This window comes from Gymnoscopelus microlampas (genome assembly GCF_963454915.1).
Source record: "Gymnoscopelus microlampas genome assembly, chromosome: 22".
Classification (NCBI taxonomy): Eukaryota; Metazoa; Chordata; class Actinopteri; order Myctophiformes; family Myctophidae; genus Gymnoscopelus; species Gymnoscopelus microlampas.
The window spans coordinates 5,553,691-5,581,392 of record NC_139959.1 but is presented as its reverse complement, the minus strand read 5'-3'; the positions used below and the strand labels follow the sequence as shown (position 1 = coordinate 5,581,392).

Below are 27,702 nucleotides of genomic sequence, written 5' to 3'. Positions count from 1 at the left end.
TCCTGCCTATGGGCGTATGGGGTTTGTTTATGGTTATGTCTGAGTAAGAGTGACCCAGACATGGAGCGGCCCAAGCAGAGTGGTCCCCGGCCTGCCGGCAAGCCAATCCTCCCTTAAGCCAATTTTAATATAGGATAAACATGATCCATTCCAGTAACTTAAAAAACCCAATGTTTGTGTTCATTCTTATCATTCACAAGAGCCTGTGTCACTTCTCGGCACAGACACACAACAGTTTGATAAGGTGGGATTTCCACTGAAATTGCAGACACAGCTGGTTCTGTGGACACCAGTTATTTACTTGACCCTGACTGAATAAACAAGAGTCAGTCGATTGGGTTACACATTGCAGCAGAAAGTATTGGCAACAGCGAGAGGAAAAAAAAACATTTTCATCAGCAGTTTCTGTACACTACAATTTATAATCACACACAAACAGACGGGATAAGCAAGACAACAACTTGCTCATCAGGAGCAGTTAGCGGTCCAGGGTCTTGCTCAAGGACACTTCAGTTTGAAGCCAGGAGGAGCCGGCTATCGAACCGGGCGGAAACCCTCAGACTTCCATAAAACCGCACTACCTTTTGAACAATTTTCCGCCCAATAATGTTAAAAATGGGGAAGGTGATTTTAATGGGTCGACATATACTTCTGACAAGAGTCTTAACTTACCCTCACTTAAAGAACTTTACTTTTATTTTCCATTATGACAATACTCACTTTCTCTCTCTTTTTATGCCTCTCTCTCTCTGTCTCTCTGTCTCTCTCTCTCTCTCTCTCTCGCTCTCTGTAGATATATGACGGTCCAACCATGTCATCTCCTCTGTTGGCTCGTGTGTGTGGCACCACCCTTCGCCCTGCCATAACCTCCACCCAGAGCACCATCTACGTGCGTTTCCGCTCAGACATCAGCAACACTCACCGGGGCTTCAGCGCTAGCTTCTCCGAGGGTGGGTCTCCTCCAATATCGATCATACTAATGATATAAAATGTATATTGAATGTATCAAAATCTCTCTCTATACATAATAGAACAGCTACTATGACTAGCCACAACTAGCACTAACCTAAACAGTGAAACATAAATATATCACAGATGAATTTGCATATTTCCTGCAAGGTTTGTGTTGCATTTGAAAACATTTTTTTCTTTCGACTGCAGCGTGTGGAGCCACCATCGTAACAGACAATGTGGGCGGGGCTATTGCGTCACCACGGTACCCAGGCTTGTACCCAAACAATCAGAACTGCAGCTGGATCATCACCGCCCAGGAGCCATGTGAGTCGACCAATCATAATATCCAGATTTAATTTGAACAGGTTGAACTGGGGTGTATAAATTATACATATTTTTGCAACTTAATTATAATTTATTTAGAGTAGCCAATTATTTTTACCCCCTTTTTCTCCCCAATTTAGTGGTCATGCCAATTAATTCCTCCCCACATACATTTCTGGGTTGATAATGCTGTTGTATCCTACTGACCTGCCAGTGAGGAGCCCCCACCGGGAGGACGTAGGGCCTTCGTGCTACTCCTCCCGCCCAACACTCCTGTAGGAGTACATACAATGACCAATATCACCCCCCCCCCCCTGCCCGAACACGGGCCAATTGTGTTCACATACTGTAGACACCCGACAAAGCCGGATGCACCACGGTGGATTTGAACCAACAACCTTTGAGGTGGTGGGCAGGGACTTTACCACTGCGCCACCCGAGCGGTGGCAACTTGATGTATCACATATAAACATAAGATCATGGTAAACAATACCTGTGAATTACAGTGACAAAGTGCGTAAATGGTTGTACAGCAAATACATCAAAGTGAATGAAATTTTAACCCATTATCGACCCCCATCTCAAAATATTTTGTTCCAGGGACCCCCAGAAGCAAATATTGAGTTAAGAATGTTTGCTTTAAAAAACATATATATTCAAAGATTTGCACATATATTCAAGATATTAAAAAAAAATAGCAGATCTACAAGCTTGTATATCTGCTATTTTTATCTATGACTATTTTTATCTGCTATTTAATAGCCAAATATAACATAATGGTTAAAGTGGTTACACAGATGCTTTCCCGGTTTTAATGGGTTAAGAGACACGTCATAATGCCACTCTCCTTCTCTCTCTGCACAGTCAACCATGTCACTCTGTCATTTACGGAATTTGAACTGGAGATGGTCAATTCCAACTGCAGCCATGACGCTGTGGAGATCCTGGATGGAAACAACTACGACGCACCTTCCATAGGTACGTGTGTGTGTGTGTGTGTGTGTGTGTGTGTGTGTGTGTGTGTGTGTGTGTGTGTGTGCGTGTGCGTGTGCGTGTGTGTCGCAAGGATGAGGACAGTCCGGCAAAGTGAGGACATTGCTTACTTGAAAAGTAAAGGACTAGCTAAATGTGAGCTGGTCCTTTTAATTTTGTTAGTGTTACATTTATCACAATCAGAATCAGCTTTATTGTCACATCACAGGTTTACATGTGTAAAACAGTGGGTGAAATTTGTTCTTTTTTGTGCCAGCTCCATCGTTTTTGTTATTTCCAGAAAGAACAGGAGGAAACATTAAATGAGAAAAAAACAAAAGATATCTACAGCACATAATGTATATACCCATAGCATATCCATCTGGTACATGAGGTTAGACATAAGGTGCATGAACATAGCAGAATAGCACTATATACCACTATTTCCCAAACACTGGGTTGGGACCCATACTGTATGTGGGTTATAATTTCTTACTAACTGGCCATTCTCTCTAGAGATACAATACACTTCATGATAGGGGTGTTCATGACTGACAAAACTCATTTTCAACTAGTCTACTAGTTAAACTTGTATATGATTAATTATGCAATTTAAGCTATAATGACATGGCCACAATATTGACAGGTTGAAAGTGGTTAATGTCAAACATCTTTTAGGCGCATTACTGCTACGTTGCGTTTAGTGTTCCGTTGAGTTTTTTTTTTTTGCCTGATGATTTCTGACGATAACATTGTCCTGTTAGGTCGCTACTGTGGGACTCAGCTCCCTCATCCAGTCACATCATTCAGCAACGCCCTGGTGGTCAACTTTGTCACTGACTCCTCCGTGTCCAGGAAGGGTTTCAGAGCCACATACTCTGGATCCACCTCAAGTAAGACTCTTCAGTCTTCATTTGACCCTTTGACTCAAATTATTACTTGAAACTGTAGACTTTTTAGCTCAAAATCCACAACACCACAATCTATCTGCACAGACATTCACCTGTCTCCTCTCCTCTCCTCTCCTCTCCTCTCCTCTCCTCTCCTCTCCTCTCCTCTCCTCTCCTCCTCCATCAGGTTGTGGAGGAAACTTGGTCATGGAGAGCGGAGCGTTCAACAGTCCTAACTACCCAGACTCGTACCCTCCCAACGTGGAGTGCGTCTGGACCATTACTAGCTCCCCAGGGAACCGTCTCCAGCTCTCATTCATGTTAGTTACCAAGATATCTGCTCTCTGCAAATATGTATTTATTTATGTATTTATGTATGTGTTGGAGAGTGAGAGTGTTAGAGTCTGTTGTAGATCCTAGTAGATTGTTAGGGAACTTTTGAGGGAATACTTCAACCCATTCAATCCGGGAACGCATCTGTGTCATTTTAAGATTTCTTTGGCTATTCAAAAATAGCAGATCTACAAACTCATATGAGAAAATATTTAAATATATTTTTTATGTGAACATTTGTAACTCAAATCTTTGCTTGTGGGGGGTCCATGGAACAAAGCATTTTAAGATGGGGGTCCACGGCCAAATACATATCTAAAAATGTTTTCTAAATCCTAACAGTATGTTGCTATATCAGGGGTGCTCCAACTTTTCCATGTCAAGGACCCCCAAAATGATATTTATTTGGCTGCCGACCCCCAGAAGCAAAGTATAGCCAAAGTATAAAATAATGGAAGACAATGGAATCCCCCGCTGTGCCCCGCAGCGCGAGGGAGAAGGTGTCGGGATCGTCTGGAGCCAGAGGGGAGACACTAGCCAATGGAATAGCATGAAACAAATGGTCATTCTGATCTTAACTCAGGCTGCGTAGGGGATGGGCTGACGGCCGTCATGGGAGTGTTAAAGTGGTTGCTTTCCTGGTCTTAACACATTGACTGCCTGAATTATTTTCACTGCCTATTGTTATTCATGCCAGAGATTTTTCAATGAAAAAAAAAAAGTACTCAGGAGCCGAGATACAAAATTTTAAAGTTTTAAGTTAACAAGGAAGTGGATGAGAGTAAAGATCTTCGAAAAATCATATCTCCTAGGTCTTTGGGTCAATTTAAAAAAAAGAAAGTAAAAAAATGACTATTTTTTTTTTACTAAAAACTTGTTAACTCGATCTTGGCAGGCAAGTGATGAAAAGCTAAAAACGAGTACAGTCGTTCTAGGCAGTCAATGTGTTAATGGGTCAAGTCAGGTCAAAGTCACACTAGTGAGTCTTGAGGGTCGCGTTCTATTTTCTGACCCCCCGTAGAGCGTTCCAGCTGGAGGGCAACTGCAACAACGACCACGTGGAGATCAGGGAGGGCAACTCCACGGGGGCTCTGGTGGGCCGCTTCTGTGGCAGCTCCCTGCCGTCCAACTACACGTCCCTCATCGGCCACATCCTCTGGATCAAGTTCCGCTCCGACCACTCTATAGCCGGAAGAGGCTTCAGAGCGACCTTCTCACACTGTGAGTGTGTTAATGTGTATTGATTTATGGAATTATTTATTAACACGTGTGTTAACAGTACAGGTAGTACAGTCAAAGTTTATGCTAAAAGAATAACACAAAAAGCCCCAGGGGGTGTGTTTACATTGAGGTCCATTGTACTAAATTCTCTAGTAAAGGGCAGTAAAACCAGACAAGACTAAGCCCTACAGTATATACTGTACTTTGTCATATGACATACAAATAGCGAAAATAGCCAATCTACAAGCTCACAAGAAGTCGCATCGCGACCAGTTGTGAGCTTGAAGTTCGGCTAGGTCGAAAGCGGTTAGCAGACAGTTGAGATTTCTCTCCCTTCCCGCAGTGTACGGCAATGACGTGACGGGGGAGTCGGGCCAGATCGCCTCTCCCCTGTACCCCCGTACCTATCCCAACAACGCTGACTACCGCTGGACCATCACCGTGGACGGAGACAGCTACGTGGAAATCCGACTCCTGGACATGGACATAGAGGACTTGTCCAACTGCTACTACGACCAGCTCAGAGTAAGAGAGTACTTTATGTGTAGTATCGACTCAAGATCTGCAATTCACTTTACTGTTCACTTTACTGTCTCTTATCCGCTCTCTGCTTATTGCGTCTCTAATCCCTCCGTGTTGGACAATAGCCTGGTAAACCATCCCGGTCGGTTGAATTCACATTATCATGTGTCTTCTGTAGGCCGGTCTGGCCCCAAGCGCTGGGTGGGCGTTTTGCACAAACCAAAAAGTAGAAGAGCCAATCGGCGTCTGTCAATCACAGGGCCCTGATGCTGAGCGCAGACTCTGATTGGCTCTTCCACTTTTTGGTTTCTGCAAAACCGGCTCAAATAGTCATCCATCCATAGTAATCAAATTTCTGATTCCTCATCTGTATGCTCGGAACCAGGTGAATATTCAGACGTGAATCTGGTTGTGTGGGTGTGTGTGTGGAGTTATGTTGACATATATTTGAAAAATCTGAAATTGATCGCAATGCGTCACATTGTAGATCGGCTTTTTTCAAATATTCGAAGTATGACATAGGACTTAAGTGACTTAATTTTGTATAAATAAAAAAATATGCAAAGTAACAAGTGACTAAAGATGTCAAATGCGGCCAAAAGGTGGTCACCTTGTGGCCTGTTTGAGCATTGCAACCAGCAGCTACCAACCTGACTTTAATGGACTATAGACAGCAGCTATAGATCGCAGTGCCATGGCTCACACTTATGGGCCCTATCTTGCACCCGGTGCAAAGCAGAGCAAATAAAGAATGCAGGTGTCATTGTTAGTTTCCAACCAATGCAGCTGTCATGTTCATGCCAGGTGCCCACGTTGTATAATTTTATGAGGTCTTGGCACTTGAAAACCATCGTATGATTTGCATTGAAAACCTTTAAGATTCAGTACACATTTATGTATCTTTGCAATGGATTTACAAAATGGTATATACATGTGAGTTTGAACCTTCTTTTTTACAGTCTATGGTTTGAACCAGAAAACTCTCACAAACCGGTCAATTTAAAGCCATTGACAAGACAAAGTAATGCATGCAAGAAAGCCACCTTTATTGAAAACAATGGGTCATATTTTATGACTTTGTATGGTGACTTGAATTGGAGAACTTATTCAGCAGCATCTTTTCCCTGTAAAAATAGGAATATAAGATATTCAACATTAATATTTAGTTAAATCATAGTTAAAGTCGATAATCATTATAATAAACCTTCATATTGCACATGTATTTACCTTGGGGTCACGGCTTTTGGCTCTCATCTTGTTAACCTGGGCTTCAGCAATGTCAGCACGCTCTTCAGCCTCCTCCAGCTCATGCTGGACTTTTCTGCACTTGGACAGGTGAGTGTTGGCTTGTTCCTCCTACAATATGATAGAGATGGTTCAAAGCCTCAATATTTGAAAAGAGCATCTTGCAATTATAGTCCAAACAAGACAATTTCAGGAAATTGTGTAACGTGTGGTTGTGGCTAATGCAGTATAGCCCATGCAGCATCTTCATGAGTGCCTTGGGACCACATGAATGAGCCTTGACAGGTTCTCATTGGAACGGCACGATCATGGCTCTGTTCTTGTTCTTGTTTGGCACCCCAAGTGAAAAATCTTAGAGGAAACAAAATCTATTGCTTTCTGTAGTCCATTTTGTAAATGTACTTTTACCATTATGCCTGAAACACACTGCCTGCGTCTGCAGCTTGTATGCATTGTGGTGGAGAACAGCTTGCTTTTCCTTTTTCTTTCTTACAGTAACATGTCAGAGCTTCCACAGCGCCCAATGCAGTGCAGCTCTGCGGTGCGGATGCCATACCGCAGAGGCGCGGCAATCTAGAGATTCTGTGTGCCGCTCGTGGAAAGCAGCAAGATAGACACTGAAAAATGCTCTGCTGTTGGTCATCTTCACATAATACCAGCAATATTTTTACATAACTATTATTCCTTAGTTACACTGTGACAACGACACCATGCCCATGGCAACCACAAGTGTAAATTCATCACTATTTAAATGTTTCTTACCGCTTCCTCAGCCTGTCTCTTGTAGCCCTTGACCTTCATCTGCAGTTTGTCTACCAGATCCTGAAGTCTGGCAAGATTTTTCTTGTCCTCTTCAGTCTGAAGTGAGAGTTAATTTAACAGTAGTTGTTGTAGCAGTGGTATGTTCATGCAATCTATTTATTTTGTCAATGGCATGATGGTCATCGAAGTGAATATCGTATACAGTATACCTGGTATGTCAGTTCCTTCACCCTCCTCTCGTTCTTGCGGACACCTTTAACAGCATCTGCTCCACGTCTCTGTTCAGCGTCGACCTCTCCCTCCAGTTCACGCACCTTCAAAATGACATGATACATTATGAACTTATTTATTCTTATTTCATTGTCTATGACAGGGGTCTTTAACAGGGGGTCCGGGACCCCTAGGGGGTCATCAGAGTTACTACAGGGGGGCCGCCAAATCTTTGTGTGATAGGAACTTTTTTTTTTACATTAACCACTTGAACCCTAGACTCCCTATTCTGAGGAGAACTTTAGCCAAAAATAGCAGATCTACATGCTCACAACCCGCTATTTTCGGCAAAGAGGTTTGGTCTAGAGGGGGAAAAAGAGCAGACCAAGTACAGAGCCAAAGGTCAGGTTTACTAAGTATTGAGGGTTTACAGTAAGTGGTTAAATGTCTGAAAATACACATTATCATGAATCCAACAAACACTGATGACAGTGCTGTCAAACAATTGCATGAAATCTATGAAAAAGTACAAGTAAGTATACAATTTTATACAATATGTGGTGGGGGTCCCTGCTTTATCTCTCTCTTAGATAAGGGGTCCTTGGCCTGAAAAACGTTGAAGACTCCTGGCCTATGACTAATGTACCTGTGTTGAAGTAAACTACACCTTACCCTAGACTCCAGTTTCTGGAGCTGTTTCTTGCCTCCCTTCATAGCCAGGGTCTCAGCCTCATCAAGACGGTGCTGCAGGTCCTTGACAGTGACCTCCAGGTTCTTCTTCATCCTCTCCAGGTGAGAGCTGGTGTCCTGCTCCTTCTTCAGCTCCTCGGCCATCATAGCTGCCTGGGAAGTCATTTTTGTATAAGATAAAATATATACTTCATTGTCCTGCAAGAACACATTTTCTTGGTCTCTCCATGGCGCTGCATCACACAACACACTTGCCAAGAACGTCACAATATACAAGCATGGTACATAGATAATACTTAAAGCCTCACTATGTAACTTTTTTTTTATGAATAAAAGGCAATTTTCTTAATACAATAATATAACTTGCTCTTCCCTCCCTGCTCTTATATTGAGACATTTAGATAGTGTCAAAGGTCATGTCTCACCTAGACACAGGATCATTCCCCGGGCAAGCAGGCCGGCTCTATTAGCTCAATGGTAAAAAGATCAGCACTTGCGCAAGAAACCGGGATCAAATCCGGGGTAGAAGAGGAAAGTTACATAGTGCTGCTTTAACCACACTATACGCGTGCTTAAATTCACATGGGGATTGTGAGACAATAGTTCATTGACTTAAATCATCCTAACCTACATCAGTGATGGCTTTCTTGGCCTTCTCCTCAGCATTCCTTGCTCCTTGAATACAGTCATCCACTTCACCTTGGACCTGGATCAGGTCAGCTTCAAGTTTCTTCTTGGTGTTCAAAAGGCTTGTGTTCTAAAATAAAGATTCAGTTTATCAATGTAAGTATACACTTTATTTCAGACACAATAGGTCCATATAAAACCATACTTACACTAAGTATGCATGACTTGTATGTTAAATATGTTGAGTTTTTCCATTTACTTACCTGGGAGTGCAACAGGCCAGCACGTTCACTAGCATCCACTAGTTCTTGTTCAGCCACTTTGCGAACTCTCTCTGTCTGTTCCAGAGCCACTCTCAGCTCCTCGATCTCTGCAACCATGAGGCCGCTTCTACGCTCCAACAAGCCAGCTTGCTCTTTCAGATCTTCTTGGGCTCTGAGAGCATCATCAAGGTGCAGTTGGGCATCCTAAAATAAATCACATTTGAAGCGGTGAAGACAAACGTCGAACAAACTTGTTCAGAGCAGTTCCACTGTTTTGATATGTGTCTAACTCATTGGTTCTCAAAGTGGGGTCCGGGGGCCGGGGGAGTAATATAAAGGAGATACATGTATATACCCTATTAATATTTTTTAAGCAAACATTTTTAACTATTTTTTTTGCTTCTGGAGCTCCCCTGGTACAAAAAAAATGTTTCAGATGGGGGTCCGCGGACAAATATAATATCAATTTGTGGGTCCTTGACACGAAAAACCACTGGTCTAACCACTATGTTTTGCACCTTAAGCTGTCCCTGGACGTTCCTCAGCTGCTTCTGGGCCTCAGCAGCCTGCCGGTTGGCATGACTCAGCTGAACCTCCATCTCGTTCAGGTCTCCCTCCATCTTCTTCTTGATCCTCAGGGCATCGTTTCTGCTCCTGATCTCAGCGTCTAGAGTGCTCTGCATGGAGTCAATCACCCTCTGGCTGTTCCTCTTGAACTGTTCCATCTCCTCGTCCTTCTCCGCCAGCTTCCTGTCCACCTCACCCTTGATCTGGTTGAGCTCCAGCTGCAAACGGAGCATCTTGGACTCCTGGTGCTCCAGAGTACCCTAAGAAGTAGTAGTTTAAATGTAACATAAACATATTGCAACACTGTTAGAGCATAAAACATATCTTTTTTAAATTAAAGACCTACCTTTTCAACGAAGCTTTTTTTTTTAAACTACACTGGTTTTACCTCCAGGCCCTCATGTTTTAAATGTTTTGTCTCCGTTTCTTAGATATTTTATATTGGTGTGATGATTTTTTATGCAAATGCTTAATGTAGCACTTTGAGATTTACACAAATATAAAGTTCATTATAAATAAAATCCATTATTATTATTATTATTATTATTATTATATTTAAATACATCTAAAATATAGACCATTGCGTTCTTAATTTGGAACCTAAAACGTTTTTTACCTCAGCTTCCTCAAGGGCTGTCTGGATCTCTGTCTTCTCTGTCTCCACCTGTTTCTTGGACTTCTCCAGCTCATGGATGAGCTTTCCAGTCTCACCGATCTGTTCAGTCATGTCTGAGATCTCCTCTGCAAGTTGATTGAAAATGATGAATGAGGATTTTTTCAATCAGCAACTATTTTGCGTTTGCTTTTGAATAAAGTTGGTGTAGCCTAATCCACAATTGATCTTGAAAGTTTAAAGCAAAACGATGACCATTTGATGCGTTAACAACATCAGCCTTGGCTCAAGAGAAATATACAAAACATGCTGTATTGAAGCAAAATAAACTGTTATTAATCCATTAAAACCGGGAAAGCATCTGTGTCATTTTAGATTTTAACCACTTTAACTATTATTTTATACTTTGGCTTTTCAAAAATAGCAGATATACAAGCTCATAGCACGTCACTTTGTGCCGTGTTATGAGCTCTCTTTTTTTTATCGTGAACATTTTGTGCAAATCTTTGAATATGTTTTAAAGCGAATATGTTTAACTCAAATCTTTGGGGTCCCTGGCACAAAATATCTTGAGATAGGGGTCGGCGGCCAAATACATATAATTTTCGGGGTCCTTGACATGAAAAAGTTTGAGCACCACGATATAGCAACATATGTTTTTCAGAAAACTGTTTGTAGAATCTGCCTCGGGTCTAAAGAAATATGTAGAGAAAACTTACGTTGCAGGTTCTTGTTCTCACGCTTCATGGCCTCCAGCTGGTCCAGAGACTCCTCATAGGAGTTCTTCATCTTAAACAGCTCGGTGCTGAGAGAACGAGCCTCTTTCAGAGCTCCCTCCAGCTCGGCCTGTCCCTCCTCGTATTTCTGCTTCCATTCTGCCAGGACCTGCACACCGTTTGTAATGACATGTGTCAATGTTTACCCCACCCCACAAGGAGGCAATCATTATTTTGTCTTAAAACATGAATGTCAAAAGCAGTGTTGGGCAATATTACTCAGGAGAGTAATATATTACTTATTACATATTACTCCTTAAACAATGTATAATACATATTACTTATTACTTGGAATCAAGAGTAATATATTATATTACATAGTATATTACATACCCCCCCCCCCCCCCCCCCCGCAAAAAAAACAAAAAGAGATATAACATATACAGACAACACAATCTGTTTAGCCAGCTCCTTTTAGAACTGAATCAAATTTGTGTGGATAATAATAATAAGAGTCACCAATCAGCCAAAAAAGGCTATAAAATAAAGCAGCAATCTCTCTTAACCTTTTGAACAAAATGTTTTCAAACGGCAGCCAAAAAAACCTGAGTAATACGTAATATGTACTATTTTCTTACATAGTAATATGGTATGAATATAATAATACTGTTTTGGCAGAGTAATACCTTACACTACTCGTTACTGGGTTGAATAATAAAAAGTGACTTGTTACTGCCCAACACTGGTCAAAAGTACCTTATCGAAGTTCCTCTGTTTCTTGTCAAGGTTGGAAGCTAAACCGTTGGCCCTCTCCACGTCAATCATGAGGTCTTCCACTTCACCCTGGAGTCTCTGTTTGGTTTTCTCCAGAGAGGCGCACTTGGAATTCACAGCCTCGATTTGCTCCTCGGCTTCCTGAAGACGCTGGGCGAGCTTCTTCCTGTTGATCGGTTTTGAATGGAATCACATTATTGTGGGCAATATTTTGTATCGAGAGTGGTTCCTTAAAGTGTGAAACACTGATCATAATAGAGCAATGGTTCCCAAACTGGGGGTCGGGACCCTTTTAATACCTCTAAAATGACAACAAAGATAAACTAATAAGACCAATACTACGTCAAAAGTAACCAACAAACTATACAATAAAAAAAATTCAAACATTGGCCAAATGGTCAAATATTACCTAAGAAAGAGGCAAAAAAATTATAGCTGATCTACAAGCTTGTAGTTCGGCTATTTTTACAATATTTATCTGTGGAACCGAGGCAAACTAAATGTAATGCCTCAACTCCTCAATTCCAAGTGCCTTTCAGGGTGGGGGGTCCTCAGTTCAAATATAATTATTGTGGGGTGATCACAGCCTGAAAGGTTTGGGAACCCTTGATATAGAGTGGTACCTCATAGTGTAAAACACTGATCACTTACTTAGCTTCCTCCAGCTCCTCAGTGCGTTGGATAGCATCAGTCTCATACTTGCTCCTCCACTGAGACACCTCGCCGTTGGCCTTGGACATTCCACGCTGCATCTCCGACTTGGCCTCCTGCTCCTCCTCAAACTGCTCCCTCAGAAGGTCACTGTCATGGCGAGCCGACTGCACAGCATGAGCAAGGGCATTCTTTGCCTGACAAAGCAGAAAGTTGCCCAAATAATGTCAGCTGAATGGAATTACAAAATATATCAAACTAGGCCATCACTCTGAGGAAGATGTCGTAGACATCAAAATGTCAGTCACCAGTTACTATACTAGCACCTTAAACAAAAAGGCTTAAAAATGTCTGAGCTGCTCCAGTACTACATAAACTAGGCCTATTTGTAAAACCAAAAAAGAGTTGATCCTCACCTTAACCTCCTCTTCAACGTGTCTCTTCAGCTCCTCAATCTGCTGGGTGAAGGCCTGCTTGCCTCTAGTGAGCTGTGAAACGAGAGCTTCTTTCTCCTCCAGTTGACGACCAAACTCACCTACAGTAGTTTAGAAATTTGAATATTCATGTCAAACATTTAAATAATCTTTGTTGAATACATATTCCTTAAAGTCCTGGGATAACTGTTGATAAAAAGCATTTTCTCAAATTATGGAATTTGCTCAAGTACCATTGACGAACCATGTAGACAAAGTAGACTTTATACGGTGAACATTTACCGTTTTCTGTCAACAGTCTTGCTCTCTGAGCTCCAACATCATTTATCTGGCGAACATTCTCATCACTCTTGGCCTTGATTTCACCGAGTTGGTCCTCAAGGGTGCGACACATCTTCTCAAGATTTCCCTGTTAATTAACATTTGACATATTCAATCATTGAACCAACATTCATGTATTTTGATTCTTCTTTTTTTTCTGATTGGTTCATAGAGAACCGCAGTCTGACATCACTGCCGCTAGAGGTCATTATATCCCCCTGTACCAGTTCCCCCTGTACAAGCTCACGGGGCGTTACTGCGTGCCGCGCTGCAAGCTTGTACATCTGTTATTTTAGAAAGTTTTCGAAAAATATCGAAAATGTTGAATAATTTCGATTTTTTTAACACAAATCTTCTCTCATTGGCACAAACTCTCTTCAGATGGGGGTCTGCGGCCAAATACATATCAATTTGGGGGTCCTTAACTTGAAAAAGTTGGAGAGCACTGCTCTATTGAACAAGTATCATCTCAAGAATTATACACACAGGCATTCATTCCATTGTGTACCTTTGCCTTAGCAACGGCCTCCATGTTACTGGACAGGTCGTCGATCTCCATCTTGTATTCACTCTTCTCCTTCTCCAGTTTCTGCTTGACTCTCTGGAGGTTGTCGATCTGCTCGCCCAGCTCCGCCACGCTGTCGGCCTGCTTCTTGCGGAGAGCGGAGGCGGTGGCTTCATGCTGCAGGGTGGACTCTTCGAGGTCACGACGCAGCTTCTGGCATTCGGCCTCGCGCTTCTTGTTCATCTCGATCTGAGCGACGGTGGCTCCGCCGGCCTCCTCCAGCCTCTCGCTGATCTCCTCAAGTTCCCTGGAGAGGTCGGCTCTCTGCTTCTCAACCTTGGCACGAGCAGCGCGTTCCGCCTCGATCTCCTCCTCCAGTTCTTCTATACGAGCCTTTCAAATTAATGATATTAGATTAACATATTGCCACTTTGCTAAAATAAAGGCCTACGTATTTTTTTTTAGGAAAATTATATATCCTTATTGAAAAGGATAATGCTCCTAAATAATCCTTTAAAGAAAAGGATAATCCTCCTATAAACAAGTCAATCCTCCTTGGCCTCAGTCATTTAATCCTCTTATGTTACATAACTGACAGACATCATTATTTTTTTGTCAATAGTCATGCTATAAACTTTTTGGGTGAAATTAATAAGATTTGTTTCTGTTTTCTGAAAAAAAAAGATGATATATACATTGGCCAATATTTTAGCAAGGTGACGATATGAAAATGATATACACTCTTACTTATTATTAACGATTTTTATAGAAAAGAAAATACCTGGAGTTCTTTGATCTTCTTCTGTAGCTGGGCGCCCAATGCTTGTTCATCCTCAATCTTACTCAGAAGCTGGCTTGTTTCAAAGTCCTTCCTGTGGAATACAGTACATAAATACTTTAGCGTAATTCTGCAGGTATTTTTTCTCCATGTCATTTCATATTGTGGTTCCACATTACTTCTTTATCCTCTCGTCAGACTGCTGCTTGTCATTCTCCAGGTCCATTATGGATTCCTGGGCCAGTTTCAGATCACCCTCGAGCTTTCTCTTGGCTCTCTCGAAGTCCATGCGGAGCTTCTTCTCTTGCTCCAGAGAACCCTCCAACTGCACAATGATACATTATTATTCAGTACAACAATAAACATGCGTATGTATTCAAAACATCTGATTCACTTGCAGTGTTAATGTCGTCGACTAAAACTATGACGAAAACTGTTTGTCATTTTATGCTTGGTTGCGCGTGGCTGTCACGCTCTGAAAATAGACGATCTTTTTCTTCTTGGCGGTCAGATCCGCATTGATCTCCTCCTCGTCCTCCAGTCTCTCACTCACCTCTTTGACCTTTGTCTGCGCTTGTAGATCGGCTATTTTCAGTAACTGGTGTACAAATCAGGCACAGATTTAGTCGACTAAAATCTTGGAATGGAATTTTATTCAAAAGACTATGAGTAATACTACATCAAAAGCTGCTGTCAAAATTGACATCTGATTCGCTTGGTGAACTCACATCGTCAACCTGTTGCTCCAGCTTGACCTTGGCCTTGGTCAGAGTGTTGACTTTGTCTTCCTCTGCCTGCAGGTCATCCAGGGTCTGCTGATGTGCCTCTTGGAGGGCTTTCTTTTCCTTGGTCAGCTTAGCAACGCTCTCATCCTGAGAGCCCATCTCCTCAGTCAGGTTCTTCACCTAAATAAGCAGAACAGAATTTGCTGTCATGAATGGATCATTATTGTTCTATAACTTGATAAGACCGCTAGAGTGTATAATCATGAATGGATCATTATTGTACTTTTTATACATCTTGCTGGAATGCTTGATTCTGATTGGTCAATCACTGACTTCAGCAGTGTGTTATTTCTGAATAATGACCGCTGAACAAACCGCCATCTACTCAAAGGCTCAGAGCACCTGCTTGATTTTGTGCATATGACAGCCATGTAAACAAACACACAATGTCATTTACAGCTAAACATTGCTCCCAAGAATGTTTTTGAAAACATTTGAAACGAGTGTGGTATCCGAAAATGGATTGTATTTGATCAACACTTCCTGCTTTTTTCTGAGGCGACACGTTGCACTGGGCGCACCGTGACCTGGCATGAATTAGTGGAATACTTTCAGTACCGTAAGCAATGAAATCCTTTGTTTTGTTACTTTTGGGTCAATTTATAGATTTATAGATTTTCTTTATTAAGTAGCTGTGTAATAAGCGGATGATTAGACCCCTCCGCGTCGCGTCGGGATCTAATCATCCTGTTGGGGTTTATTTCTCAACAATGACCGGCTCGCCATCAATTATCCCTTACATTACTTGATAAGACCCGCTAGAGTGTACAATGTTGAACCTTGTTTTCAGTGGCGTGTTTCTCCTTCTCCACTTTGGCCAAGGTGAGCTCCAGGTCATCAATGTCCTTCTTGAGCTCAGAACATTCGTCCTCCAGCTTCCTCTTCTTGGCGGTCAGCTCCGCATTGATCTCCTCCTCGTCCTCCAGTCTCTCAGACACCTCTTTGACCTTTGCCTCCAACTGGATCTTACTTTTAATAAGACCCTCACATCTCTCCTCGGCATCATTCAGACTATCTTCCCCCTTGTGGTCAATGAAAAAATTGAGGAAACGTGTCAGCATTTGTTCTGGTCGAGATATACAGTATGAGATTCATTTTGCAGTTGCAACTGCAAAATAAACATAAGGGACATTAACAGACTCTTAGCAGGCTCTAATTTTGGTGCTAAACCGGTATGGTTTTGAGGTGGTGGCGGAGGTGAGAATGAGGAAGAAGCATGGGGTCTATCATGGCTAACCGTTGCCCACATCCTCCCAAAGGATATACAGTAGGGCTGCTGAGAACCAGCAGCATAGATTCTTTATCTGCTGTTTTTTATTTTTCTCATATATTTTTATGACAGATGTAATATCCCTGATGTTAAAATGTGTGCGGGATCTAAAGCAGTGGTTCTCAAAGTGGTCCTTGATGGGGGGTTCCAGGGGGTCCCCAGCTAAATGTGTTAATACAGCATCACAATCCTTTTTACCACTTCATCCATATTATATACGTTGGCTATTCAAAAATGGCAGATATATAAGCTGCTATTTTTTACTTTTTTACTTGTCTTCTGTGGGTCCCTGACACAAAACATTTTGAGATGGGGGTCCGCGGCCAATCACATAGCCAATTTGGGCCGTTTGGGTCCTTGACATGGAAACAGTTTGAGAAGCACTTATCTAAAGGTCTTATCCTAGATCTTATCCTATCACAGATAAGATAAAAGATAAGATATGAACAAAACACCCCGTAGTGTACTTACTGATGACGCTGCCATGACCAGGTTATTCTTCTCCTGCACCACAGCCACCATTTTCTCTTCCAGTTCCTTCTTCTTGGCCAGGGCGGTGGCCAGGTCGGTCTTCATCTTTTCATAGTTGACCTTTATCTCTGCCAGCTCCTTCTCAGTCTCAGCGCTCTGCAGAAGAGGCTTGATCTTGTAGTACAGCTTCATCCATGGCCAGCTTTTCACATTGACGAATGAGCGCACGTTGAACTGGATGGAGTAAATGGCGTCTCTGTGGAGAAACAGTTACAGTGGATCATGATTGTGGACACGCGCCGCACCCCCGCCCCCCGAGCTGCAGATTGAGGGTTTCCATGAAATCAGCATACTCTCACTCCCAAAACATACTATAATGACTTCATGGGACAAATGTGACTAAACGGAGGTTCCCTTCACGCCGTCCCGGTCACTTCTGCATTCCTGAAATGCGGAAGTGCCGTTGTCCCCCCCCGACAAGGTTAAGGCAGATGGCCACCCACCCTAGAGCCTGGTTCTGCTCAAGGTCTCTATTGATTAAATTATGTTCTCAAAGTACCTTCTTGCATTCATCTTGGAAAACTCCTTCCTCATGACGTAACCTCGTGCGAGACCCTGAGTCAAGGTGACCAGAGTGGCCAGTTTTTCATCTCGCATCTCCTCCAGCGTACCCAGCAGACCAGCTTTGAAGAACACCTGAGTACAATTTTGCAAACAATGTAACTAAACAAACAACCGTAAAATCTACTTTTAGTCCTCTCTCAATAATGTTAAACAAGATTGGGGGTAGGGATGAGACAATATGAAAATTACATAATTGTGATTAACGATATTATCGCAATAATCAAAATATGCTTAAAACTTGAAATGTCACTTTTGTCGACCACTTTAACGCCCAACATCCCTATTCTGGGGGGAACGTTCGCCATAAATAGCCGATCTAGCGCACAACACGTTGCGTTTATCAAGTATAGAGGGTTTAAGTGGTACTGACTTTCCAGCTCAACAAAAGCTAATTCATCCAAGTGTATTACGGAACATGATAAATTAAAATCTTTGCGTTACTAGCGTTATTATTTTGAGTGTGTTTTAAATCACGATAAACGATAATAACGATTATCGTCCCATCCCTAATTGGGAGTGTGTTTACCTTGGTGTGTCCAAACTTGTACTCATCATGAGGTACGTCAATGGACCCAAGCAGCTTCTCAGAGGCTTTCTTGTTGTCCATGAACTGGCCCTCGGGACATGCGCTGGCATTCAGTACTTTGTACCTGTTTTGCAAAAGTCCATGGTCATTTTGCGTGTCTCCCGTTAATAGGTGTGGAACTGAAAGCAGCTGGTAAAAAGTAACTGATACTGTACCTCTGCTTGAAGTCAGCGTATGGAATTCTGCTGGGGAAGCCCTTCCTGCAAATTCTGATACCCTCCAGCACACCGTTACACCTCAGCTGATGTATGACCAAGAAGTTCTCCATCAGGCCTGTGCAGATGTTGCTTCATTATAATTTGGACACAATAATTACACGCTGGCCTAAGTTGCATCAAATGACCACCTCCACAATCATTATTTAAATGTTTTATTTTCTGTGTTTACCTGGAGTCTTGGACTCGTTGGGAATCAGGCAACGCACAAAGTGAGGATGAGTGCTCCTCAAGTTGGTCATCAGCTTCCCCAAGTTCTCCTATGGAGACATAAAAGAGCCAAGTAGGCTTATTATTTCTGAAAAGTTATACAATATTGTACTGTTCACTACAATTATTTGAAAACTTAAGTTACTAGTCACTTTGCAGATTTAGACAATTTAAAACATACATTAATCACCCTATTTTTATACAAAAAAAGATTACTGTATAAGCTCACAACAGGTGATACAGTAATTGTTTAATTCCTACATGAAAATATATTCTGCCTATTTCTACAGGACTATAATGTTGATAATAATTAATACATTATTCTTACCCTGAAAGCAGCAGACACAGTCTGCATGGAACCACCCCCCTTCTTCTTGCCTCCTTTCTTTGTATGATCTGTTTATATTTGTTAGAATCAGTGGGCAGTTAATGAATTGATTTCATTAGATATATTGATTTCCTTTATTACAGAAACCTTTGTCAAGTGAAGGGTCGGACTTTAAAGCGGCAAGAGTGAGTTTATTTCATTTCCACATACCACAAGAACAAAGGTATCGGCTATCCAGCCTTCATCAGTGTGATGTTCATCAGACACCGATGAAGGCTGGATGGCCGAAACGTTTGTTCTTGTGATATGAAGAAACAAAATAAACTCACTCTTTCCACCTGAGTGCGACCCTTCACTTGCCAAATGTCATCGTTTTAAGAGGACAGCGCGCCAGACGAGTCAGAGCTCGGTGGTAACAACAAGTTGATCTGTCTTTATTACAGAAATAAATCTTAAACTTAGCTAATTCTACCTTCAGGCTCAGGTGGGGGAACACCTCATATATTCGCTATTCTAAAATTGCAGATAAATAATAATAATTATGCAAACTCATAGTGCGTCACTTCATGCCGCGCTATGAGCTTGTAGATCTGTTATTTTGGAAAAAATCATAATAATTTGTGCAAATCCTTTGAACATATTTTTGAAGCTAACATTTTTAACTCAAATCTTTGCTTCTGGAGGTCCCTGGAACTAAATATTTTGAGATGGGGGTCGGCGGCCAAATACATGAAAAGGTTTGAGAATCATTGATATTTTTTTTTCCAGAAAACTGTTGGGATTTAGAAGACATTTGTAGAATTGGCCTCAGGTCTTAATGGGTTAACTGTATGACTATATTATATTAATAAACATACCTTCAGGCTCAGGTGGGGGATAGAACACAGCCAGCAGTTTAACTGAAGACTTCTGGTACAGCTGCACAACAGAGTCATTCAGGGGGTCTTTATTCTTTTCAAGCCAGCCTCCGATGTTGTAGTCCACGGTTCCAGCGTAGTGCAGCAGGGAGAAGTGGGCCTCGGCCTTACCTTTGACAGGCTTGGGCTTCTCAAAGGCTTTAGTCTTCCCAAGATGCTGGTCATAGAGCTTGTTCTTGAAAGTGGTGTCTGAAGCCTTTGGGAACATGCACTCCTCTTCAAGGATGGAGAAGATGCCCAAGGGCTTAGTGAAGGAGACAAAAGACAAATCACCAAAAACACAAACTTAATGCCAAATGACAAAAACTATATTAAAAGGATCCCTGCCTAATAAGCCAAATATGCCTTAATACATTCTAATTGTCCTCTATAACTAAAATGTAAAATAAAAAACACCTTACACATTGTGTTTGTTTTAGAAATAGTTCATCTTTCACTCAATAGGGGCAATGCCTGTCGCAAGTTGATGATGTCATTTGTCCATGTGTGGTATAGCCCTATGGAATTTATGGAATGCATGTGAGAATAGAAAACAACTCAATGAGCTCAATGCAGACGACCAGGTCCATGTACCTTCTCAATGAGCTCAATGCAGACGGCCAGGTCCATGTACCTTCTCAATGAGCTCAAAGCAGACGTCCAGGTCCATGTACCTACCTTCTCAATGAGCTCAAAGCAGACGGCCAGGTCCATGTACCTACCTTCTCAATGAGCTCAAAGCAGACGGCCAGGTCCATGTACCGACCTTCTCAATGAGCTCAATGCAGACGGCCAGGTCCATGTACCTATCTTCTCAATGAGCTCAATGCAGACGGCCAGGTCCATGTACCTATCTTCTCAATGAGCTCAAAGCAGACGGCCAGGTCCATGTACCTACCTTCTCAATGAGCTCAATGCAGACGGCCAGGTCCATGTACCTACCTTCTCAATGAGCTCAATGCAGACGGCCAGGTCCATGTACCTACCTTCTCAATGAGCTCAATGCAGACGGCCAGGTCCATGTACCTATCTTCTCAATGAGCTCAAAGCAGACGGCCAGGTCCATGTACCTACCTTCTCAATGAGCTCAATGCAGACGGCCAGGTCCATGTACCTACCTTCTCAATGAGCTCAATGCAGACGGCCAGGTCCATGTACCTACCTTCTCAATGAGCTCAATGCAGACGGCCAGGTCCATGTACCTACCTTCTCAATGAGCTCAAAGCAGACGGCCAGGTCCATGTACCTACCTTCTCAATGAGCTCAATGCAGACAGCCAGGTCCATGCCGAAGTCGATGAGGTCCCATGGGATACCTTCCTTCTTGTACTCCTCTTGTTCCAGAACAAACATGGTGTGGTTGAAGAACTGTTGCAGTTTCTCATTGGTGAAGTTGATGCACAGCTGCTCCAGGGTGTTGAACTGTCATTAGTGGAAATATCATTAGCTCTTAACCCATTAACCCATTTAGGCCTGGAACACCTATACGTTGTTGTACCTTTCAATCCCGGAACACCTTTGTGTAACATTAGCTGTTCCTATACAATATATAGAAACATTAATATTTTTTTGAAAATTTTGAAGCTTTTCAGAAAACTCCAAAAGGGGATTTAGAAGGACTCAGGTCTAAATGGGTTAAAGGAGTTAAAGTCCTGAATTCATAGAGATGTTTTTAGTTTTTGTCGCATTCCTAAGCCAATAGTTTGATGTCCGGTATAGGAGACTTGCAGAGTTATTATTCTACAAATGCCTTCTCAATCAGTAGTTCTCACGCATTTTTGTAATTGAAAAATCAAACACTTTCAAGATTTTTCAAACAATTAGCTATTGAAAAATAGCAGATGACATGCTCGCAGCGTGGCACAAAGTGATACGCTGTGAGCTTGTAGATCTGCTATTTTTCAATAGCCAACGTATAAAATCTAGAATGACACAGATGCTTTCCCGGTTTTAATAAAGTCATTGTGACAAAGATAATTAGTCTACCACTTAAAACAAGTCCATGCTTACATCAAAGATTTCAAAACCAGCGATGTCCAGCACACCAATGTAGTGGTTTCTCTGCTGCTTGGTGTCCAGCATCTCGTTGATTCTGATGACCATCCACAAAAACATCTTCTCATAGATGGACTTAGCCAAGGCACCCACTGAGTTCATTACCTAAGGAAATAGGAACGTTATTAGTAGGGGTGTGAATTGTTATTACATTTCTTCCAAAGAAGTACCTCCATGCATTTTATCCTATGATCATACTGTACATAAAACACATGGCTACACAATGTGTAGTTCTTATGGGTAGCACTATCTGTCAAAACATTCCAGACTATAATTAAGTCTGGACACAACTCAAACGATATTAGGGTTCTATGGTATGTGGTGTTAAGAATATAAAGTGCGTATGAATTCAGAACAATAAAATAATTTCTCACCTGTGGCACGGTCTGTCCCTTAGTGACATACTCGTTTCCGACCTTCACTCTGGGGTAGCAATAAGCCTTCAGCATCTCTGCTGAGTTCAGACCCATCAGGTAGGAAATCTTGTCAGCCTCTAAAATAAGTCATACAAATGTAGAATATATGAAAATACAATACTTGTGATAAACGGTTGATTATTTTCATTCCTTGGCTGAAGACAATGCTCACCCTCTGTGATATTGATAAATACTACTACTACTACTACTAATAAAGATGCAGCTCACCCTCCGTGACCATGATAAATAACAATAATAATAATAATAATAATATAAATAAAGATGCCACTCACCCTCCGTGCCGTCAGGCTCAGCCTGCTCCTCACGCTGCTTCTGTTTGAACTTCAAGACCCCATGATGCATCACTGCACCTGTAAACTTGTAGATGTACTGTTTCTCCTCACCATTGAAGCCCAGGATGTCGATAGCGTCCTGTATCCAAAGGATTGAGATTCAAATATTAGATTAACAAACATCACCTTTAGAAAATACATGCATTGCACTTGCAGAGCAACTGACTGCACACTGAATATATAATATAATATAACTGAATATTAGAAACCTATTATAACAATATGTTTACTGACATCAGTGGCATCAAGCTCGACTTTGTCATCAATGCTGGCCACAGTGATCTGACCCATGCTGCACAATGGGAAGTCATAGGGGTTCTTGGTGATCAGACACATCTCTTAAAAGGGGTTTAAAAAAAGGGTGAAAATTAGTTTTTCATTGATTACTTCACGTTATCACTGCATCATCAGTCATTCAATTTACCAATAATGCCAGGTTTGTGGTCGGTCATCATTTGGTAGAAGATGTGGTAGCCTCTCTCTGCAGGAAGCTGGAAGGTCACTCTGGACTTCTCCAACAGATCTATAACAGTCGTACATAGCTCAAAATCGGTTCCTCTAAAAATGAAGGCACATATAATGCAATTATCATACCGGTATCTGAATTTCATACTTACACGTCTCAATATCAGCACTGGACAGTTTACCGCTATTGTTGAAATGGATTCGAATGAATTTACCCTGTTTCACAAAGCACAATTTGTAAAGATCCCTCTGCATTATGAAATGATTACAGGATTTCTCATTACATAATTATTTTACACTTACAAAGCGAGAGGAGTTGTCATTCCTCACAGTCTTGGCATTACCATAGGCCTCCAGCAAGGGATTGGCTGCAATAATCTGATCCTCCAGTGACCCCTAGCATGTTTTAGACATCAACAAATTTAGAATTTGGTCAGAATTCTTTTAAATTGAATTGCTATATTGCATATAAATTCTTTATGTTCAAAATGTGTAATTCGTTAAAAACCTGTACGTATACCTTGATTTTGCCAGCACCGGCTGGTGCATCCGTCTTTCCTCCACCAGAACTAGCTGCTGTTGCAAAGTACTGGATGACACGCTTGGTGTTCACAGTCTTTCCAGCACCGGATTCTCCACTGATTATAATTGCATACATTCAGAGAAACGCAGTTAGTGAATTTGATTACAATCTTATTTTTTTAATGCCTAGTAGATGATAAACTTACGTGATCAAGACAGACTGGTTCTCCTTATCTGTGAAATATAAAGCAAATGCACGTTTAGTTATGTATACAGCACAAAACCATTATAGTTACATATTGCTTTACTTTGTCCTGACCGGTACGTACCCATCAGCATGAACTGATAGGCGTTGTCAGAGACGGAGAAGATGTGGGGTGGAGCCTCCACACGCTTCTTGCCTCTGTAGGCATTTACAACGTCCTGGTCGTACACTGGGAGCCACTTGTAGGGGTTCACAGTTGCACAAAACAAGCCAGAGTAGGTCTGAAGGGTAGAAGAGATAGAACATTAATAACAATATATACAACATAGCAGCGAGCAGTAGCATATCTGGGACAACGGATCACTAGGGCTGGTGGATTACAGTCACGAGTTGCACGTGGCATCAGGGAACAGCGAAGCATTATTATTATTATTTTACTACTCTGTACTTTTTTCTTTTTGTCTTTGCTTTGCTGTGGACAGCTCAGAGCAGAATACTGGACTGTTCTCGGAGTCAGCAGGTAGAAAATCTTACATAGATCATCCACGCTGCATAACGCTCTTTGAGGTTATACAGGACAGTGGCTTCAGTGAGGTGGGTCATCATGGCCATGTCCTCAATTTTGTCATACTTGGGAGGGTTCATAGGGGTCACATCGTCCTCTTTTACAGTTCTTTCCTAAAAAAGAAAAGCAAAAAACTTCGGAACGGATTGTGATTACAGTTGTACTGTGCTACTATTTGATTTTAGATACACCTCTACCTACCTCCTTGTTTTCGAGCAATTCCACGGTGACTTTGCCACCGTCCTTCTTCAGAATTTTACACTTGAGATACAGCTCCTTAACATCAGCCACATATGCTGCAGTTTTGGCATCAAAGGGAGCACTTTGAGCCTCAATTCTCTCCCTCTCTGGCTTACGGAGATATATGGCAGCCTTGCCATACTGCTCCATCTCAGCGTCCGTACTCATGGTGGCGGCTTTCTGTAGACAGACAAATAGATGGCGTTGATGCCTTTGCTCACTTGAGTTCTGAGCAGATAATTCTATGACTATGTAGGACTAATCTTATGATAGTATAATGTTATAGCTTATTATAGGTTTAGTAGAAAGAATATGCACTCACTTTCCCCCTCTACACAGTAGCTAGGAACCTTTCCACTTCTGTGGGAAAAGTGTGGAGAAAAAATTATCTATTATGTATATAGCCTACATAAATTAAATAACATTATATGAATCCCTAATGAAAATGTCAACGTTGTTATTATTTATATACCTTGAAATAAAATTATATTTGCACATTCAGATTTTGTTGTTGCTTATCCTGAATTTCAACACCTTATGTTTTCTTTATTACAACCACAGTTTTTTTCATTTTATTTGTGTGAAGCAATACTAGATTTATTCTTATGCACTTTTATTCCATTGCATGAATTAAGGTTAGATTCAGAGGTTGGTCGAGTAAAAAACATGCCCAAATAAAAGCATAGTTAAATTAATATAATAACTGCAAAAGATGTATAACCAGTCAGCCACTTCGCCCAAAGTGTATTGTAGCCGAATCATTTGAAAATGTTATTTCTACTAGTGAAGAAAAAAATCTTCAGAAATATGAAAAAAAAGTGAAAAGTGTGTTGCATTAAACGTATTCTGATACAATTACAGTTACAGTACAATTATTTCAAAAAGGGACTTAAGTAAATTTACTCTACCCACCTCTGGTTACATTATGTTTGTAAAAGACAACTGAACACATTTTCATGCAGCTAACATCTCTAATACATTTAAATGACTCAACCGGACTAATACATTTAAATTACTATGAATAGCAAACAAGAATAATACATTTACATGACTATGAATAGCTAACAAGACTAATAAATGTATGTCTATGAATACTGTAGCTAACAGGACTAATACATTTATAATAGCTAGAATGTCTAATACATACAAATTATGGAGAGATGGAGAGATGAAGTCTCACTCACCACCAAATGGAACTCTGAACTCCCACAATGACTCCATGTCAACCATCTCAGCCTGCTTATATTAGGTGTTTATTGCATGCTTTGCAGAAAGTAAAAGTAGGACCTGCCCTAAAAGGTCCCTTCAATTCGATGGACATTGCATTAGTATCCATTTAGCCATAAAACTATTTTTTATCTATTAATAAAGTAAGCATCAGGGGTCTGTAAATGATACCTCCAACATGCACCTCATGTGAATGTGGTGAACTTGCTTCGTGGTTTATATCTATGCCAATTTAATCACCCGTATTAAAATTATCGGTACAATTGGCATAGTGGCAGGGTGGCAAGGTGCTATGTTTCTTCACTTGGTGTAGTCATAGATTATTTGGAATATTCAGTGGGGGAAAGTACATTGTGTACATTTTGCTTCTAATACTTGTACTTACTTTTACTTACTTGCATTATTTGTACTTGCTATTCAATATTTAGTAAATTTAGTAAATGGTAAATGTTGCATTTATTCTCACACTCACACACACACACACACACACACACACACACACACACACACACACACACACACACACACACACACACACACACACACACACACACACACACACACACACACACTGACAGCAGAGGAAACCATGCAAGGCGCCAACCTGCTCAATACTCTCCCTCTCTGGCTTACAGAGATAAATGGCACATTTAAAAGCGACCGTAGTCGACCAAAGTGCTGCACAGGTTAAAAAGCAATACAACTAAACAATCAAACAAACAATCAAACAGGATGTGATCACATTTGAATTAATCTCGGCTGTAACTAAAAGCCATGTTGAAAAAGTGGGTCTTAAGCAAAGCAAGGACTTAAAAGCCTCGATGGACTGGGCGGATCTGATGTGAAGGGGAAGGTCATTCCAGAGCTCAGCCACTACAAAGCTCCCCTGGCTTTGCTGACTTGAGATCTGAGCAGATCATGTAGGACTATACTTATAGGTTGTAGCTTATTATAGGTTTAATAGAAAAATCATGAACACTCACTTTTCCCTGTTCCCTGTTGAACATACACTTTAATACACTATTATTTACATACATACATTTATAAGAGTAGAGTGATCCATTTTAGTATTATTTATATGCAATGAAATCAAATTACATTTAGCAACTACGGGTTCAGTGTCTTGTGCAAGGACTAACTGTGGAGGAGCCTGGGATCAAACTGGGGGATCAAACATTCCATTTCCCAAGCTGCCGATGTACCTCCTTAGGGGGAGATGTCTGGCATGTCTGGCTGGGACAAAAATGTTGGCCCTGGCCCCTTATGTCAGCCAATACAAAAGTGGCTATCCTAATCCCTTGTACTCATCACATTTCATTTCAGCATTACATTTCAGCATGAATTGATTGATTGAACGTCTATTTAGTACAATTGCACACACAGCTTCTCTCAAAGAGCTGATACAGTCCAAGGTTGTCATAGCTTGCCTATTAAATCAAGCAGATACAAAGTAGCCTAAGCACAAATCTAGTGGCTTTAATAATAATACACTTTATTTGTATAGCACCTTTCATGACATGAAATGCAGCTCAAAGTGCTTTACAGAGCAAGAATAAAGCACGAGTGCTTTACAGAAAAGGCAACAAAGCAAAAATGTTAAAGCAAAAGCATACAAACAACATTAAAATAATAGCAAAAAAGGCAGTGAATCAGGCAAAACAGGGAAGACATGAATAACAACACAGAGATGAACAAATCAACTAAAAGCAAGAGTGAAGAAATAGGTCTTGAGCTGTGCTTTGAAGCTATCTACAGAGGCTTCCTGTCTTAGGCGTAATGGGAGTTTATTCCAAGCCGTGTTTTTTTTTACACGCCATTTTAGGCACTTCGAGCAGGTCAGCACTAGAAGGCCTATGGGGGCGGTTTGGAACGTATGCTAGGCAGGCAGTCAAAGAGGT

General features: G+C 41.3%; 2 protein-coding genes across 2 annotated transcripts in view; one reads left to right on the top strand and one right to left on the bottom strand.

The window, feature by feature from the left end:
- Positions 1–27,702, top strand: part of cubn (cubilin (intrinsic factor-cobalamin receptor)) — a gene marked incomplete at its 5' end in the record, with an annotated part of 130,639 nt that overhangs the window by 64,571 nt on the left and 38,366 nt on the right. Inside the window, 7 exon segments of the mRNA XM_084048808.1 lie at positions 794–950; positions 1,162–1,278; positions 2,143–2,256; positions 3,015–3,143; positions 3,328–3,460; positions 4,495–4,694; positions 5,038–5,219. Coding sequence (XP_083904934.1) covers positions 794–950; positions 1,162–1,278; positions 2,143–2,256; positions 3,015–3,143; positions 3,328–3,460; positions 4,495–4,694; positions 5,038–5,219 — 1,032 coding nt within the window.
- LOC311039158 (myosin heavy chain, fast skeletal muscle-like) lies at positions 6,305–24,735 on the bottom strand. The gene is made up of 39 exons (XM_084048809.1): positions 24,527–24,735; positions 24,307–24,450; positions 23,897–24,053; positions 23,774–23,801; positions 23,566–23,683; positions 23,349–23,441; positions 23,198–23,261; positions 23,005–23,103; positions 22,815–22,918; positions 22,521–22,659; positions 22,186–22,304; positions 21,767–21,916; positions 21,008–21,178; positions 19,719–20,022; positions 18,862–18,929; positions 18,496–18,583; positions 18,264–18,381; positions 18,049–18,172; positions 17,458–17,594; positions 16,899–17,154; positions 15,937–16,179; positions 15,101–15,277; positions 14,552–14,697; positions 14,376–14,466; positions 13,598–13,987; positions 13,051–13,177; positions 12,751–12,869; positions 12,335–12,531; positions 11,666–11,849; positions 10,913–11,078; positions 10,197–10,321; positions 9,532–9,840; positions 9,014–9,217; positions 8,755–8,880; positions 8,106–8,276; positions 7,433–7,537; positions 7,224–7,319; positions 6,444–6,572; positions 6,305–6,340 (listed from the first exon to the last, which is right to left on the bottom strand). The coding sequence occupies exons 1-39, from the start codon at positions 24,725–24,727 to the stop codon at positions 6,320–6,322; spliced, it is 5,808 nt and encodes a 1,935-aa protein (XP_083904935.1). The 5' UTR covers positions 24,728–24,735; the 3' UTR covers positions 6,305–6,319.